Genomic DNA, 18,902 nt, shown 5'->3' with positions numbered 1-18,902 from the left:
ATCAAGTAACCTGTTTTACATGTGATGTTGTATGTTAGTCAACACATCAAAATAAGTGTACTTATTTAAAGCTAAACAAAAGATTCTTAGTGAAAGTTAATGATTGTAATTTGACATTTTGTACAAAGTTATTAAAGGGATAGTTCACCCAACAATGAAAATTAGCCCATGATTTACTCACCCTGAAGCCATCCTAGGTGTATATGACTTTCCTCTTTCAGACGAATACAATCAGAGTTATATTAAAAAATATCCAGGCTCTTCCAAGCTTCATAATGGCAGTGAATGGAGGATGAGATTTTGAAGCCCCAAAAAGTGCATCCATCCATCATAACAGTGATCCATGCGCCTCCAGGGGATAATAAAGGCGTTCTGAAGCGAAGCCATGCGTTTGTGTAAGAAAAATGTCCCTATTTAAAACTTTATTAGCTATAATAACTAGCTTCCGGCAGACGGCGTAAGAGTAACACTTGACCCGACGCACAACGCATCGACGAACCCCGTGCAGAGGATAGAGCAAAACAAAACACTGGTCGCGAATTAGAGTCTAGCACCAGAAATGTAAAGAGAAATGTTGGATAATTTCGACATAAGACACTCCACGGTCTACATCCTGCATCACACATCGCGTCAGGAGTTACTCTCATGGCGCAAGTCGTACTGCGTACGGTCATCTGCAGTAAGCTAGTTACTCTTGCTAATAAAGTTTTACATATGGATATTTTTCTTACACACTTCACTGTTCGCTTCAGAAGGCCTTTAGGAAACCCACTGGAGTCGTATGGATTACTTTTTATAATGGATGGATGCATTTTTTTGGGCTTCAAAATCTCGCCTCCCATTATTAAGTTTAGAAGAGCCAGGAATTTTGTAAATATTTCTCCAATTGTGTTTGTCTGAAAGAAAGTCATATACACCTAGGACGACTTGAGGTTGAGTAAATCATGGGCTAATTTTCATTTTTGGGTGAACTATCCCTTTAAGAAACAGTTATGAAAGTGTATTGTCTTTATTGTTGTATTGGGGAAAAACCGAAAGCAAATGTACACATGTCCCCTCACCAGAGCAACCCAGCAACTTTCCATCACAATGTTCCCCAGTGTTCGAGTGTGACCCCCCCCCCCCCCCTCTCCCTCTCCCAGTGCACCCCCCCCCCCCTCTCTCTCGTTCTCTCGCTCCTCCCCGTAACCCCTTGCCTCATGTCATCTAAGCCATTCAAGTGGAACACGGCAGGATTATCCTCTACATGAGCTCCTGACACACTCCAGAACCCAGACCGCACAAGAGTCTTGCGGAGAACAAAAAAAAACACAGATAGTATCAGCAGCCGGACCTGTGTAATGATATCTGGAACATTTCACTCTTAAAAGGTCCTAGCATTGTTTGTGGATGGGTTCACTATTGGTAAGTTCATAGGGGTTTTTCTTTTTCTTTTCTTTTTTCAAAACAAAGCTAAATTATGTATGAATGAAAGAATATTTCCTCACGTTTGGCTCTGCTAGGGGTCTTTTCGAGTAGATCCGTGATTTATCTTTTATGAAAACCACTGATGATATTGGTAGAAATATCCTCTACAAGTCAAATGTTCGGACACACTTCACTGAAATGTCTTTTTGATCTGCATTTTTTTTATACAATGCTTGAAATGGCATGTGTGAGATGTAGGATATTGTAGGAAACACAGCTCAAAGTGTCCAGGACGCATGAGGTCCGGTTGAATAGACGTCCCATGAATCTCATGAAGTTGGTTGGGAGTGAGCAAAGCAGTTATAACAGTTTCCTAAATATAAATATTGTAAATAACCTCTTTTGATACGCTTATGTAGCTCAATGGATAATGCAAACGAATAACAGAAACTGCAGTAGATACTAATGATAGTTTTTTCAAGTTGCCCTGACAGGTTAGACTCGGCGTAATCACTGTAATTAGTGTATCGTAACTCAGTTCAGAAAATGTTGTGATACAATGCCAGAGAAGTGACAGACGCAGCCATTATTTTTCACTTTAGGGCAAATTCACTTCACGGTTGTGCCAGTATTGCACTCAACATTGGTGCAAAAACATTACTAACCACTGCCAATCAACTGTCCTCCCCTGTGGAACAGAAATGTGCTTGATTGTATTAAATGTGCACTTTACTTCAAACCTTAAATGTAAATTTAAAAACGTACAAACATAACAATAAAATAAAAGCCAGCTTAAAGGAGAACTCCGGGCAATCTTTAAGTTAACAAGTGAAGAAGAAATGGTTCGTAACGTAACTATGGAGAATATAGAAGATTTTGAACACATGGAAGAGGCTTTTGAGTTTGATGGTCGTCCTTATTTATTCGAAGCCAAGTATACAGACGAAGACCTAGCCTCACAAGAGTTGGAAAGAAGGAGACAGTACTCGTATGGGAGTTTGCACATCAAGTTGAAGTACAACTAGCCACAACTGCAGAACCTCGAGGTCATGGAAAGGAAGACGATGAAAACTGTTGCCACAATTCGGAACGGCACAAACGCGAACCATTTCTTCTTCATTTGTGAGCAACTCCGATCATCACTCTTCACACACACGACGCTCCTCCACCTGCACACTTTTACCTATTCCCGGCTACAACGCGAGTTCCCACGGGACTTCAGCGCGAGACTACAGCTAGCCGTCTCTAAAACACTATTTATGTGAATTTAAACAATGGCTAAGTTGCTAAACGCATGTTGTTGTCATGTAAGGACCCTGTTCATGTTGGACAGACATTTTAATTGCATTTTGTGTCTGTTAAGAGGCACAAAAACACTCTTTATGAATATGCCCCATAACTGCCGTTAGCTGAGTGAGCTCTGGGTATTAGCGGTAGCAGCTCCGTGTTGCAAACACCAATCTGTTTTTTTCTCTCTCCTATAGACAGACAAAGGTATACGATCAAGATTAACTTAAAAATTGCCCGGAGTTCTCCTTTAAGTGTTCTAAAGAGAGCACACTGTCATGTTTCTTAAAGGATTAGTTCACTTTAAAAAAAACTTTTGCTGATAATTTACTCACCCCGATGTCATCCAAGATGTCCATGACTTTCTTTCTTCAGTCGAAAATATTCGTCGTTTTTGATGAAAACATTTCTCCATATAATGGACGTCAATGGGCCTCAAACGGTTCAAGGTCCAGATGACAGTGTCAGCGCCGCTTCAACAGGCTTTAAACGACACCAGACGATGAATACGGGTCTTATCTAGCGAAACGATCGCTCATTTCACAAATAAATAAAAAAGTTTAAGTTTTATAAGCACAAATGCTCGCCTTGCTCTGTTCTGTGATGCGCGTTCGTGACGTCACGTAATACGCAGTTACGTTGTAGTGTGTTATTCAATATTAGATTTAAGGTTAATATATTTTAACTTAACGAAATTGCAACTTCATTACTTCAAAAGTGCATTTTCTTGATATATTTAAACACAAGACATACATGTTTTAATAAAATTACAATAAATAATATTTTAGTTTACCAGATTAGTATATTTGGAAGTACACATTAGAAATAAATATGAAATTACATATAAAGATGTAGTGATGTCCTTCTTAAGTGGGTCAAAAACCACTAAAGAGAGTTTAGCATTTAATATAAATTTTAACTATTTTCAAATAACATTAAGTGTCCTCCTATTATATAATACATTCATTTCACACTTAAGTATATTCTCTTTTTAAAAGTGTTTTAACAGTGTGCTGCTTTTTCACACGGATCAGTTATTGGACACCATTATGACGTGCATATGTAAATTAAGTGAGTGTTATTCTTTCCAAAACAAACACACCTCCTTTCTGTCACATTATAGATCGTTTCACAAAATCAGCGCTTTGTCTGCTGCAATTAATATTGTGCTATTTAAAAGAGATTGTTTACATGTTTTGTTTATCATAGCACCAAAAAACACTATGACCGACACGATGTTGCTGTCTGCACGAGTGATCGTGTCCAACTCCTGCAAGTACTCCAGATCCCGCTATCCCGCTGCGTCCTACACAACCCAGAGCTGGCCTGCAGGATGGGGAATTGACCCGCAGGCAGTTTGATTGACATTCGATCTGACCAATCATAATCCGCCATTCGCCATCCGCCATTTTTGTCCGACAAAGCAGTCAGGAGAGTTAGTAGATTAACGTTGGAGGATTTGAACTTGAGAAGCGGAGTGTACTGACGTCTTTCCGCGGTTAAAACAACATTCCTTCTGATGTTCATTCATGTTTATTTGATGCTATAAATGAACTAGAAGGAAGAGATGATCGGTTCACGAGCGGCTTTAACTGAGGCGACACAGCGATCTGTCACGACACATTAAAGAGCCGCAAAACGGTATTTATTGTTTACATTTCTTTAAAGAATGACCAAATTTGAAAGTTGAGACTTTGTGTCATATTAAAAGTAACCTGTCCTGTCTGTCAGTGTGTTGTCAGTCTCCTCTCTGATGTATTTTTCAATGCGTGAAAACATGGTGTGTGTGAGAGCGGCGTAACTTGTCGGACGTAGCAACAGTAACTAAAGGGGGCGGGTCTTTGCGAACGGTCAATTGTGCCACGCTTTCATCACAGATTTTGATTGGCTGTCAATGTTTTTATTGACTTCTGCTGCGGGAAAACAGTCGTTCTGAAAGTGATTGCAATGATATGTGTTGTTAATGTTATTGCTGTTGTGTGGAATTCACTATTCACAAAGAACTATAATGAATATTTTATCATCCTTGGTGTAGTTCCTATTCTTTATTCTTATTGAATTACTCCCCAAGACACCTCTAGCAGAGAAACAATATTCTCTCACTTTGGTCTTCATAATCTGAATGAAAAGAGAGCTGAATACGGACAGTATCATGAAATATGAATATTAGTAATATCACTTGTACTGTTGTCCTCCTGACACTGAACACTAGGGATTGCTGATATTAGCCTCTATGTTTTCTATGACATGCTGTTGAAATGGTGACTGGTCAACCATAAATGAGAAATGTAATGAGCATCATCATATATGTTGTGAAGTGGATATGGTTTCATGACATGATTCATGGGCACTTCTAAATCAAATGAGTGAGTTATAAGAAAGTAATGTACAATTTGTTTTAAGAAATAATTTGTATGCTTGACATAAGAGCATTAACATGCATAACAGTAAAATAATTTTAGATATATAACAGAGATAACAGTAGAAAAAGGCGTTTAAAAGTGTGTTGAGCAAAAAAAAAGGTCAATATGTAAGAATATATTCTGTGTAAACACTCTTTACTGTCTTACACAGTTTGTTTAATGTACAGTACCCCATTGTTCAGATGGAATAGACCGCTTTCTCACAAATGAATGTAGAAAATCCCATTAAACCATCCTTATAAAAACAGTCTGGAGAAATTGGGCACAGTAGTGTTTAGATCAGGGGTGGGGAAAGTTGGTCCAGGAGGGCCATTGTCCAGCAGAGTTTAGTTCCAACCCTAATTAAACACACCTGAACAAGCTAATCAATGTCTTCAGGCTGTAATCAGGTTTTTTCAGGGTTGGAGCTAAACTCTGCAGGACAATGGCCCTCCTGGACCAACGTTCCCCACCCCTGGTTTAGATGAAGGAATTTTACATGTTACTAAAGAGTATTTCGAAATACAATGAAAACACGTGAAAAATCGACATGTTGTGTTTTGGGCTTAAATTAAATGTCTGAACACCTAACGAAAAATGTCTTGACAGAAAATTACCAGTATCTTTTCCATTTTTCTACAGATTTGTTTTAACCTTACATTGTATGGTCTGTTTTGTTTTAACTCTTCTGTTACTGTATGTTCATTGATTTCAGTACAGTGTGTCTTCCTTGAATATGCAAGGTGAATAATAGTGAAACCGTGAACTACTGTAGTGACTTCACTAGTGAATTTTTTATTTTTTTTTACTGAATGAATGTTCAGTATGTATGTACAGTATGCATGTATGTATGTATGTATGTATGTATGTATGTATGTATGTATGTATGCATGTATTTATGCATGTATTTATGTATGTATGCATGCATGTATGTATGTATGTATGCAGAGGTGGACAGTAACAAAGTACAATTACTTGAGTACTGTACTTAAGTACACTTTTTGAGTATCTGTACTTTACTTGAGGATTATTTTTTCTGGAAACTCGTTACTTTAACTTCACTTCATTTGAAAGACAAATATCGTACTTTTTACTCCACTACATTTCTGTCAAGGGCCTTGAGTAGAGAGTAGTAACGTCAGGGATGATTTTGGTTGCATTTTGGTTGGAAATGAAAGTTGGGTTGACGTCAGAACTCGACTGATGTTGGTTTCCCCGATTTTCAACCACAATACAACGTCTGTGCAACGTTGGACATTAACGTCAATCTGACATTGGATTCTGACATCAACCTGATTTTTATTTTCAACGTTGGGTTTGGTCTACTAAATGTGAATTTTGTCATTGTTTTGGAGCACACTAGCTTATAGATAACAGTAAGGCTAACCTATTCATACTAAAAGCAAAAACACTGGGACCAGCCATTTGTGTGTCCGAAACCCTTGTGGACATTATTGAGTAACTTATTCAATCCCACGACTGGAACTGTGTTATAGAAATACATGTGATATTGATATGAGGGCAGGCAGGCATAAATTCAGAGGCATAAGGTACTGTAAATATTGCATACAACAATGCAACAATAATAAAACAATGCATTGACATTTACTTTTTACTTTTGATACTTAAGTACTTTTAAAAACGAGTACTTCTGTACTTTTACTTAAGTAAAAATTGGTCTTTACAACTTTTACTTGTAACGGAGTAATATTTGACCAGTAGTATTTGTACTTTTACTCAAGTAAGGAAGTTGTGTACTTTGTCATGTATGTATGTATGTAAGCATGCATGCATGTATGTATGTATGTATGTATGTATGTATGTATGTATGTATGTATGTATGTATGTATGTATGTATGTATGTATGTATGTATGTATGTATGTATGCATGTATGCATGTATGTATGCATGCTAGTTACTTGGACATAGCCATGAAGAGCAAATAGCTAATAAACTGGAAATCTGAAGACTCTTACAAGATGGCTGCCTGTGCCATTATGCTTCCTCTACTGTGCTCAATATGTGTCATCAGACATTGTGGACTTAAGGAATCTGGGTTTTAGAAACTGGGTTAAAGACTCATTAAACCACATTCACTTTTGCATTGCTCAGGGGTCCAGGTTTACCGTGTTCTGAATCTGTGTGTGTCAGCCTCAGATATAGGTCTAGGTTTGTGAAGCCATGTTGTGGTAGAGTCAGTCACAAATCCTCTGCTTTTTTTTTTTTGCTGTAATTACTTTTGACAGCAATGGTTTGTTTTGCTTTGATAAGCAATTTGTGGTAAATGAAATGTGTTAATTAGTAACGTGTCAGCATTTCTAGCCTTTTTTTTGCATGTAGTCAGCACAGGGCCGGATTAAGAGTTCAGAGGCCCCTGGGCACAATAACTTGTAGGACACCCCCCCCCCCCCCCCCCCCCCTTAACTTAATATACAAATGAAATAAACAGTGCTTTATTTTTTCAGCTACAGTATGTGTATTTAACAGCATTGAAGAAAGTCATTAAATTATATGAAATATGAAAATAAAACACAACATAGACTTCACTGTATAAATTGTACATTGATTCTTATTAAAGCTACTATTAAAGTTCTCAGTCAAGAGTGAGGGATTTGCTCTTTGTATTTTGTTGTTTTATTAACAGGGACATTTTTAATTGTCATCATTTAGCCTACTCTCTCAAGCCGTTTCAAACCCAAATAAGTCTCCCTCTTCGGTTGAAAATAAAAGTTATTTGGAAGAATGTGGGTAACCAAACAGTTGATGTACCCCAGAGACTTCCATAATAGTTTTTTTCCTACTATGGTCAATGGGGACCAGCAACCGCCCGGTTAGCCACACTCCTCAAAATATGTTATTTTGTGTTCAGCACAAGAAATAAATTAATACATGTATGGAACAACATTAGAGAGTGAGTAAATAATGACATAATTTTTATTTTTGGGTAACTATCCCTTTAAGGACAAGCGGTTGCATGTTTACTATTAGGGCTACTGTCTCTTTAAGACCTGCGCGCAACGAGTCTAATATACACGCATTTGACAAGCAGATTTGTTTCTTATTTTTTTCTACTGTTATTTCACTTTAGACATAACCAACTTTGTTTATGTAAACCTTGTGTGTATTTGACAGTATTAGAGCAATAAGACTCGAAAGATAACTTAGTCCAGTAACAGGCGCTGTTATTAAACAGGCTTTTAGTGCATGTGCGCGACGGGGTGTAACGTTATTGCGCTCAGAAAAGCGCCCGTTAGAACAGCGCATCAGCAGCGAATGACATGTTTAACCGGCAAGGCTTTAAAGCACATGCAAATAATTATTTTTTATAAACTACAGTGTCCCGTTCCTCTGCATTTCATATGAATATACGTCGCGCTGTACAGTATGTTGAGACGGAGGCGCCAGAACTGCACGATCCTACGATATTTCTTCAAAAGCAGATCGTGGAGACATTTTAATCATAATATTTGACATAATATTTGACGGTGCCCAGGGCCCCTTAGATGTCCTGGGCCCCTGGGCAATTGCCCAATTGCCCTAATGGTTAATCCGGCCCTGAGTCAGCAGAGGTATGAGTGTTCCTGTAGCTCGAACAGCGGAGCGCTGCACAAGGTCATGGCTTTCATTTCCAGCAAGTCATTAACTGATAAAATGCATGCCTTCCTTAAATGCCAAGTCACCTTGGATATACGCATCTGCCAAACCCTTGTAAAAAGAAGAACACTTTAGCATACTTTTGAAAAAATGGTCCTTATTACGAATGTGTAAAAGAATATACTTTTATACATACAGTAAGTGCAAACTTAATGCAAGTTTACATGTGGCCTGGATCTGGGTCGACACTATGTTACTGTCTGATAGGTAGAGATAATTATCAGTATAAATAAGTATTGCTAAATGCCCAACGATTTTGTCTTTAAAAAACCTTTAATCTGGAGTACAAACATGGGGAGTGCCTTTATTGCATCAGACGTGTTACTTTGCTCACAGCTGATTGGTCCATTTTCAGTTTGAGATCTATTGCACAGAACAGGTTAGCCGTTACTGTTGTGATAAACACTGGTAAAAGCCGAACCACTTTCATGGTGCCTAAAACCCAGGGTTGGCGCAAACTAAACTGAAACATACCTTAACCGTCTCCATGTTACAGGCCCCATGATCTAAACTGGCGTACCCACTTTTCCTTGTACACAATCAGCGAGAGGTTCGCTCTATGAACGCAATAATACGCATAAAAAAAAAACTGGGTACAATGAGATGACATTGGGTCTTATTCACTAATAATTGCATACACTATTCATATTTACATATGCACGTTTGAACATCTCACGGAAAACTTTCCGCCTAATTCACAAAACGTGCATACGCACATGAGTTTGTTCTTATCATCGTTCAGATGTTGATGAATTCAGTCTTCGAAAAGTCTGACTGCGTGCCCGAGGTCAGTCACTAAACACGCCCAAACCATGCCCATATAAGGGCTTTCCACACAGCCTTTGCTGTCGTCGCTCCCAGCAAACATGACGCCCTCTGTTTAAGATTTATACCTGTGTTTAAAATTCCATCTTAACATGTTTTTAAGGCCACCAAGAGTATGTGGTTTTTGCGTACGAGTGGTTTCAGTGGTTCTGAAATTGTTTCTGTACATTTTAGAACGAAAGTTGATGAATCATGAATGAAAATTGATGAATCATGAAAACGTTAGTACGCAGATTTCACTAACCCTAACGCATCGTACCTTATGATTTTAAATAATTTGTTTCAGTCTTTTTTGAGTGGAACTTCCAGTAGCATCTCACTGCAGTACACAAGATCCAGGGGGCGGAGTTGGATCCAGATCTAAGGGGTGGAGATGGGTTGGTTTAGGGGTGGGTTTAGGTATCAGGGGGTGGGGATGGGTAGGTTTAGGGATGGGTTTAGGTATCAGGGGGTGGGGATGGGTAGGTTTAGGGATGGGTTTAGGTATCAGGGGGTGGGGATGGGTAGGTTTAGGGGTGGGTTTAGGGATCAGGGAGTGGAGATTGGTTGGTTTTGGGATCAGGGGTGGAGACTGGTGGGTTTAGGGTTAGGGTTTTGGGATCAGGGGTGGAGACTGGTGGGTTTAGGGTTAGGGTTTAGGGTTCAGGGGTGGAGATGGGTAGGTTTAGGGGTTGGTTTAGGGATCAGGGAGTGGAGATGGGTTGGTTTAGGGTTAGGGTTTAGGGATCAGGGGTGGAGATGGGTGGGTTTAGGGGTGGGTTTTGGGATCAGGTGGCGGAGATGGGTTGGTTTAGGGGTGGGTTTAGGGATCAGGGAGTGGAGATTGGTGGGTTTAGGGGTGGGTTTTGGGATCGGGATGTAGATGGGTAGGTTAGGGGTGGGTTTAGGGATCAGGGGATGTAGATGGGTAGGTTAGGGGTGGGTTTAGGGATCAGGGGATGTAGATGGGTAGGTTTAGGGGTGGGTTTAGGGATCAGGTGGCAGAGATTGGTGGGTTTAGGGGTGGGTTTAGGGATCAGGGGGTGGAGATTGGTGTGTTTAGGGATCAGGGGGTGAAGATGGGTAGGTTTAGGGGTGGGTTTAGGGATCAGGGGGCGGAGATGGGTGTGTTTAGGGATCAGGTGGCAGAGATTGGTGGGTTTAGGGGTGGGTTTAGGGATCAGGGGGCGGAGATTGGTGGGTTTAGGGGTGGGTTTAGGGATCAGGGGGCGGAGATGGGTGTGTTTAGGGATCAGGGGGTGAAGATGGGTAGGTTTAGGGGTGGGTTTAGGGATCAGGGAGTGGAGATGGGTAGGGTTAGGGGTTGGGTTAGGAATCAGGGGGTGGAGATGGGTAGGTTTAGGTATATGTAAGGTGGGAGGATTTGGATCTGGATCCTCCCCTTAGATTTCGTGTTCTGCAGTGAGGACCTTCTCAGAACTTCCCCAAACCGGAAGTGCCTCCCATAATCTAAAACGTAGTGAGCGTGCCAGGAGAAAGTTGGATAACGCAGAAATAGACTTCACATTGGAAGAGAGGTGTACTCACGTTTTTAGTGTGTACATTCGTTTCTCTGAATCACACGTTCGCACATTTGAGAAATGATATTGGATCAAATGTAGGACGGTGTCTACGTAACGTTTTATAAATGAGGTCCTCTAGCTTTTGATAATCACACTTCTTCTCTTCAATCGGAGTATTTTATCTTTTGTTTGATCATTTCAGACAAACGTTTTGTTTGAAAATTGTGCTTGTGGTTTCTTTCAAACACATGCCAGTTGGTTTGATATTTAGTTATCTATTGAAATGGCATTCTAACATATTTTGAGTGTGACTGAGGTGTCCAAACAGTGTCTCTGTGTGTCTCTCTCTCTCTCTCTTTTAGTGCTTGAGGAAGTCCGCTTCTCTGCAGACGTGTTCAGTCTTGCTCCGCATCACCCAGCACGATGTCTGGCTCTTACGATGAATCCACTGTCTCTGATGAGGCCATGGACAGCTTTTGGGAGGTACAAAGACCACCGTTTCCTTCCTTTAAATGCTACACTGCTAAGTCATTCAGCCGGTCATCAATAGTTGTGTTGTGTTTTAGCCAGCTATAGTTGGAGAACAGGGGGATGTTGTGTTCACAGGACCAGCATCTGCCAGGATCCTCACAGCGAGCTCCATTTAGACGACTCTGTCGGTCCCTGTGGTGTTGCCAAAGCTCTTCACATCGTCCTTTGTGAGGGTCTGGCAGCCAGTACAGTCTTAGCATCATGTCAGTATTATGTCAACATTCAATCATTGCTCAGATAGCGATGCAGACGTTTTGAGATTGTGTTTGAGCAATATTAAGTAGAGATCTTCTTCCAGCCTGCGATTGAGTTATTAGTGCACCTGCATCCTGACTGTGTGTCTGTATGACTGACTGTGAATGAAGAGCCTGTCAGTGTGTGCTACTATTAGTCTTTATTTACAGGCTGATTTGACTCATCGGAGCTTGTGTGAAGGTCAGTGTAGCTGAGCGTGAGATAAAGCGCCGTGGTTAAACCTGCCTGGAAGGAGAACTGTACTATACAATGTGTTAAGAATGAAAACCTCGTATATCTCTTACTGCATCTTGAGGAATATATAGCCTACGAAAGGATAACGTACATCCTGGCAGTGTTACATGCATTAATTACAGCTGTGAATACAATATATGCAGGTATTTTCTAAATATAAGTACAATGTAACAACATGTATGTACACAAGTCCATTTTATTCAATTTATTAATTTCAATGTAAGTACATAATACCTATAGCCACTTAATATAAAGTGGGACCCAGTATAGTTTACCAGGTTACACTTTATTTGTTAACACTTTACTTTACAGTGTCCTTGTTATGTGTTACATGTACTTACCATAGTAATAACAGTAAATTATGCATAATTACATGCAACCAACCCTCAACCAAATCCTAATCCTACCCTTACCCTATAGTAAGTACATGTAGTTCATTCATATTACTTAAATGTATAATTACACGGTAACAAGGATGCATTAAATAAAGTGTAACCATAAATAATTATTCACACAATATTGATTAGAGCTGAAATATTTTATTCGTTTCCTAGGGTGTCTGTGTTACAATGTAATTATGCATTTAATAACAATTAACTACATGTACTTACTATAGGGTTAAGTGTATGTAATTATGCATAATTTCTAGTTATTACAACAGTAATAACACATGTAATTTGTAACAAGGACACTAAAATATAGTGTTACCGTATAGTATAGTAATAACTTTTAAATATTTTTGCATAATTACATGCAACTTACCCTCAACCACAACCTAACCCTATAGTAAGTACTTGTTCATTCATATTATTTAAATGTATAATTACACGTAACAATGACACCTTAAAATAAAGTGTAACCGTAAATAATTAGACACTAAATATTGATTTGAGCTGAAATATATGATAAGCTTCCATGAAGAAAAGTAGTTCCTGGCAAGTTCAAACATGATGAAGATTTAAGGGATAATGTAGTCACACCACAAATTAGGCGACACAACTTTTCACTGCATAAATAATGAGGGGGGCATTAAATATTTATTTGAGAAGAAACCATTTTAAGGTCACCATGAAATCAAAATGGACAATTATTGTGTTTTTTTTTTTTTTATGGAATATTGCAGTATTAATAAGACTAATGATTTATCGGTGAACATCATTATTTGCTTAAATTCATGTGCCTCGTAATCTTTAATCAATATAACTTCCTCTCCCTCTTGCAGCGACATCGTCTCTTCTCTTCTCTGCTGACGAGGGCGGGGCAACCTGTCACTCACATGAGATCAGCCAATAGCAAACCACAACCATCCAATCATTTCCACATGGACAAAATCAAACCCCGCCCCACATTCGTTCTTGTTCCAGAAGCTATTTCACTCGACGTCACTATAGGGAAGAAAAGACTATTTCATGTCGACTTTAAAATCTTTCCTGCTTGTTATATTATAGTCCATAACTGTGTACAAAACAACCGTTTGTCTAGCAACAAGACGAACACTTTCAATATTACTGTAGGTCTACTGTTAATATGAAGGTCGTCTTGTTTTAATTGACAGTAAATACAATCGATAATTAAGGTGCAAGATTGCACCAGCTGCATTCGATGGAAATGAGAGTGTGTCCATCTGTGGTGCAATACGAGAAAGCGTCGGATTAGCATCAGTGCTATTGATGATGGTCATTATACGGCCAATCAGAATCAAGCATTTCAGAGAGCTGTGTGATATATACTGCCCTCTAGAGTTGGGCAATATACCTGCTGATTCTTCAGCATTTTGCCTGCTTCAGTGTTTTAAAAGGCATTCAAATAACCGGTGTTGTTAATAAATTCCAGTGAGTATGTGGAGACGTCGTGTCTTTCATTGGTGTAAACCTCACTGAGCTTTCTTGGACGTGTATGCAGTCGGGATGTCATTGTTAGTGCAGTGAAGCGCAGGATTAGAGACTCGCAGGCAGCACATGGACACAAAGCTGTGGCAGTCATTGCATAACTTCACATGCACAACAATGAGTCCCATCCCCCTCATATCATCTCCTCTCCCACTCAATCCTCTGTGCTTTCTTATGCCCCCTGCAGGCACCAGGGAGAACTACATGCTCTTCCTGCGCAAACACTAACATTTCCTGAAAAAAATAATAGATAAAAATGTATTATAATGATATTATATTATATTAATTGGTGTACATTCAGTTATTATTTTGTCTTATTTGTACATGCACTACCATTCACAAGTTTAGAGTCAGTCATTTTATTTTTAAAGAAATTAATAATTTTATGCTGCAATGATGCAGTAAATTGATAAAAAGTAACAGTGAAGACATTTGTAACGTTAAAAAAATATTTCTATTTTAAATACATGCTAATTTTTTCAGTGATTTCTGAAGAATCATGTGACACTGAAGACTGGTGTAATGATGCTGAAAATTCAGCTTTAATCACTGGAATAATTAGCATTTTAACATATTTTTAAATAGAAAACAGTTATTTTAAATTTCAATTATATGTCACAATATTACTGTTTTTACTGCATTTTTTTACTGTATCAAATACATGAAGTCTTGGTTCAAAAACATGAATGAATCTTTTGAAAAGTAGTGATATGTAAACATCTGTTATGTACAATAACTTAATCAAGGCAGTACTACATTTAATAACTAAGTGCAATTTTCAGAATCCCTCTTATATTACTGTTATTATTATTTATTGACTTTTTAAATGATAAAGACTCTGCGTGGACTATGTAAACGTATTGCACATCAAGTTGCATATAATATGATGTGAAATGAATTATGATTTTCTTTTTCTAGGTGGGGAATTATAAGCGTGCAGTCAAGAGAATCGACGACGGCCATCGACTTTGCAATGATCTCATGAACTGCCTTCAGGAACGCACCAAGATTGAGAAGTCCTACAGCGCGCAGCTCACCGAATGGTCCAAACGGTGGAGGCAGCTGATTGAGAAAGGTCCGTCATATCGTCTAAAGCTTCTTTTATTCTTTTATTTAATGAACTGTGATGTAAACCATAGCAATAAAAAAGTTTATAACTAAATTATAAGTTCATACATCTCTGATTTATTTGTGTGTGTGTGTGTGTGTGTGTGTGTGTGTGTGTGTGTGTGTGTGTGTGTGTGTGTGTGTGTGTGTGTGTGTGCGTGTGCGTGTGTGTGTGTGTGTGTCCAGGGCCTCAGTACGGTTCTGTGGAGCGAGCCTGGTTAGCTATGATGACAGAGGCTGATAAAGTGAGCGAGCTTCATCAAGAGGTGAAGAACGGTCTGATGAACGAGGACATTGAGAAGGTGAAAAACTGGCAGAAAGACTCGTACCACAGACAGATGATCGGGGGCTTCAAGGAAACCAAAGAGGCAGACGAGGGCTTCAAGAAAGCCCAGAAACCCTGGGCTAAGAAACTCAAAGAGGTACAAAGAAGAGGTTTTAACTACGTCAGTTCTGTGTTAATGTCACGTTATGGCTTTTTTCTTTCCATTGCATGCATATTAAATATACATAGCAATGCATGCAGTCTAAAATTCAGCTGCTTGATATATGTTTGAAGGTTTAAAGTAACATCATTTACTCCGTATGACATTCTTTCTTCTGTGAAAGACAAAAGGAGAGATATTAAAGACTGTCCTGCTCGCTTTTTTCCCCAGGCAATTATAATTAATGAGGACTAAATCTTTAAAGGAAAAGCACTATAAACTAAATACCAAGTCATTGTGTAAAAATGTGTTGTTATTCACTGATAATCTTCCCATTGTGTGAGATATTAACTGGATTATTGAATCAGTCACTTAAACTCAAGAACCAGATCAGTGTTTATTAGTGAACGAATCATTCAGAGCAGCGGTGTGTTTCCCGAACAACGACGTCACTCGCTGCTTATCTACCGTAGTGCGATGCATCGCTGGAGAAATCAACTAGCGAGTCGCGACTGTTTCCCGAAACCATGTTGTCGCAAAGTGGTCGTTCAACCGCGTTGGTTAATGACGTCACACAGGTGGTGGCGGAATAACTTCTGATAATGAAACCGTTTGAGATTTAATTAACGCTAGATGTGTTTTGCTATAAATTACGGGACTATTTCTCATTTATCTCAGTTATTTTGCTTTATTGCCAGATTCAATCATATTGTAGACTCGTTCTTACGCACTAGAGCACGTTCACACTCTTAAAAAACAACACTTTAAATATCTTGACAAACTAAAAGACGTAAATGACATAAGTATGTATTATAAATGAAAGACACATGTTGTACTGAATGTCAGCTTGCTTATTATGCTCAAGATCAGGATTTATTGAGTCCACATGTCATGCAAACAAGAAACAAGACAAGGAGAGCTAGACTAGATTTTCAGTAAATCGACTTGTTTCTCACAGAACTATTGTGTAGTTTTAGAAGACATAGATGGATGATGTTTACGGTACTTTTAAGGTGCTTTTGCATCTTTTTTTGCATTTAAAGCCTCAGTCTCAATCATTGTAATTGCATGTACAAGAACAACAAGTACAATATACAGCATTTTTCCTTAAAAAGAAAGTCATGTGCTCTAGAACGGAAACTATTGCAGGAATTAAATTGACTATTATAAAAACTTGTTCCATAATTCCAGTCAGTTCAGCTAACCAGTCTCTAAGCTTCATTCATTCAGTTGCAGAATTGCAGTTATATAAACGCTGCATGTCTGGCTGCAGATGGAAACGGCTAAGAAGACGTATCACATGGCGTGTAAAGAGGAGAAACTGGCCGCGGCCCGCGAGGCAGACGCTTCTGTCACTCCAGACCAGCAGAAGAAGCTGCACGAGAAGACAGAGAAATGCAAACAAGATGTGCAGAAGGTGCGGAAAACAGACTCATGACAAACATTAACTGAAGTACTATTCACTTATAAGCTCAAAGTATACTTGTGAAAGCTTCACAGAACATTTAATGCTTGGCAGAATAATTCATTAATGGGTATAATAATGTATTTACACCGGATTTATAATTGTGGGAAACAGTGTTTTCATATTTTTTACAGTGCATGCTAGCTTTTTCAGATAGCATAAATAGCATGCGTTATGTGGAAACATCTAAATGAACTGGTAAAATAAAAAATATAATTTAATCTTGACTATATCAACCTGACAAATACATAAACTGAAGTACTTTCTGGTCACTGGTCAACCCTGTTGTGAATGATCCTGATTCTGAATCCCGGCACAATCTAACTTTTGTAATTTATCCCACCACATGGACATTTTACACACACATATAATTATGTTATATGAGTAATTTACACAGTTCTTACAAATGTGTACTTATAGCAATGCTCCCTACTACACGGAGTAAATACTTAATACTCAGATTTGAGAAAAGAACTGGATCTAGAGCACAACTGATCTGGGAGATTTTTTCCTTCAATATTTTACAACATTGAGCTATTAAAATGAGCAGTGGCTCTTATGTGAAGTGTTATGACATTTAAAGATATCTCACTGTATTGCATTATTAGGTTACAGTCCTATAATGGTATTGCTTTAGCATTGCTAAACTGTAATCCCCATTGGATGCCGCAGCTCACGATGTGTGTGTGTGTGTGTGTGTGTGTGTGTGCGGCAGGCGAAGGAGAAGTACGAGAAGTCCCTGGACGAGCTGTCGAAGTGCACACCGCAGTACATGGAGTGCATGGAGCAGGTGTTCGACCAATGCCAGCAGCACGAGGTCAAGCGGCTGACCTTCCTCAAAGAGGTTCTTCTGGACATCAAACGACACCTAAACCTCACCGAGAACCAAAAGTCAGTGGAAACCACACAACCAGTGTGTCTGTGCTCATTTGCAAAGAAATTAGTCAGAGGTTTTGCAGAGATGCTGAGATCTCATTAGTGATCGAACTCTTATAGAAGAATTTAATTTTCTAGCGCTTCGCTCTGTCTGACTCGTGATCCGGTCTCAGTGGTTAACAGCTCACTGGAGCTGTCGAGGTCAGGGGTTTTCAAACTGTGGGAAACTGGTCAAACTTTTCAAACACAGAGTGGGAAAAGGTGTTTCTCACACACACACACACACACACACACACACACACACACACACACACACACACACACACACACACACACACACACACACACACACACACACACACACACACACACACACACACACACACACACAGTTTGGTCTAGGGCTGCACGATATACTGAATCGAAATCACGATACTGCTTAGTCGCAAAAACTGCAATTTAATATATGTGTATAGAGAGCCTAAGTCCCGCCCCTCCGCTTCCGGCTCATGGGACCTTATTTCGGAAAAAATCTGTATGATAGTCAATGGCGAGAGACAACTTGTATTTTTATTTTCCGTCCGAACTGTGCCCTGAATTACACATATGATGTTTGTCAATTTAAAAGATAATTATGAAAGTCAAGAAAGTCGCAGTTTGTCATAAAACAGAAGAGTAACATTTAGCTTTATGTGAAAATCACTCATGAACTTCATCTCTCGTCTCACACTATACGTCACCGTTGCTCGTGTGTGTGCAGTCTGGTACAACACACTCCGGCATCACGGCGTAACGTTACGATTATAACGTAAGACTATAAAAAACATGACAGACGTTATCTTCAGTAAAGTTATCTTCAGTAAAGTTAGCTTCAGTAAAGTTAGCTTCAGTAAAGTTAGCTTCAGTAAAGTTAGCTTCAGTAAAGTTAGCTTCAGTAAAGTTAGCTTCAGTAAAGTTAGCTTCAGTAACGTTAGCTTCAGTATCGTTAGCTTCAGTAAAGTTATCTTCAGTAAAGTTAGCTTCAGTAAAGTTAGCTTCAGTAA

At 39.1% G+C, this 18,902-nt stretch overlaps 1 protein-coding gene across 4 annotated transcripts in view; it reads left to right on the top strand.

Moving 5' to 3' along the window:
• The window catches only part of pacsin1a (protein kinase C and casein kinase substrate in neurons 1a), a 56,432-nt gene that overhangs the window by 23,306 nt on the left and 14,224 nt on the right, over nucleotides 1–18,902 (top strand). For 2 of the 4 annotated variants that reach the window (XR_013794912.1, XM_079589050.1), the window contains exons 1-6: nucleotides 1,245–1,404; nucleotides 11,440–11,560; nucleotides 14,905–15,061; nucleotides 15,280–15,515; nucleotides 16,792–16,935; nucleotides 17,699–17,874. Coding sequence is in view for 2 of the 4 variants with exons in the window: in XM_079589050.1 (XP_079445176.1) it covers nucleotides 11,501–11,560; nucleotides 14,905–15,061; nucleotides 15,280–15,515; nucleotides 16,792–16,935; nucleotides 17,699–17,874 (773 nt within the window). In the remaining 2 variants the exon portion in view is untranslated. Of the gene's footprint in view, nucleotides 1–1,244; nucleotides 1,405–11,439; nucleotides 11,561–14,904; nucleotides 15,062–15,279; nucleotides 15,516–16,791; nucleotides 16,936–17,698; nucleotides 17,875–18,902 lie in introns of those variants that run through there. The other 2 variants (XR_013794913.1, XM_079589049.1) reach the window with 1 other exon arrangement.

Source organism: Phoxinus phoxinus (assembly GCF_949152265.1).
Source record: "Phoxinus phoxinus genome assembly, chromosome: 18".
NCBI classification, from domain to species: Eukaryota; Metazoa; Chordata; class Actinopteri; order Cypriniformes; family Leuciscidae; genus Phoxinus; species Phoxinus phoxinus.
Note: the sequence above shows the minus strand (reverse complement) of the source record. Positions and strands in the feature narration are given on the sequence as shown.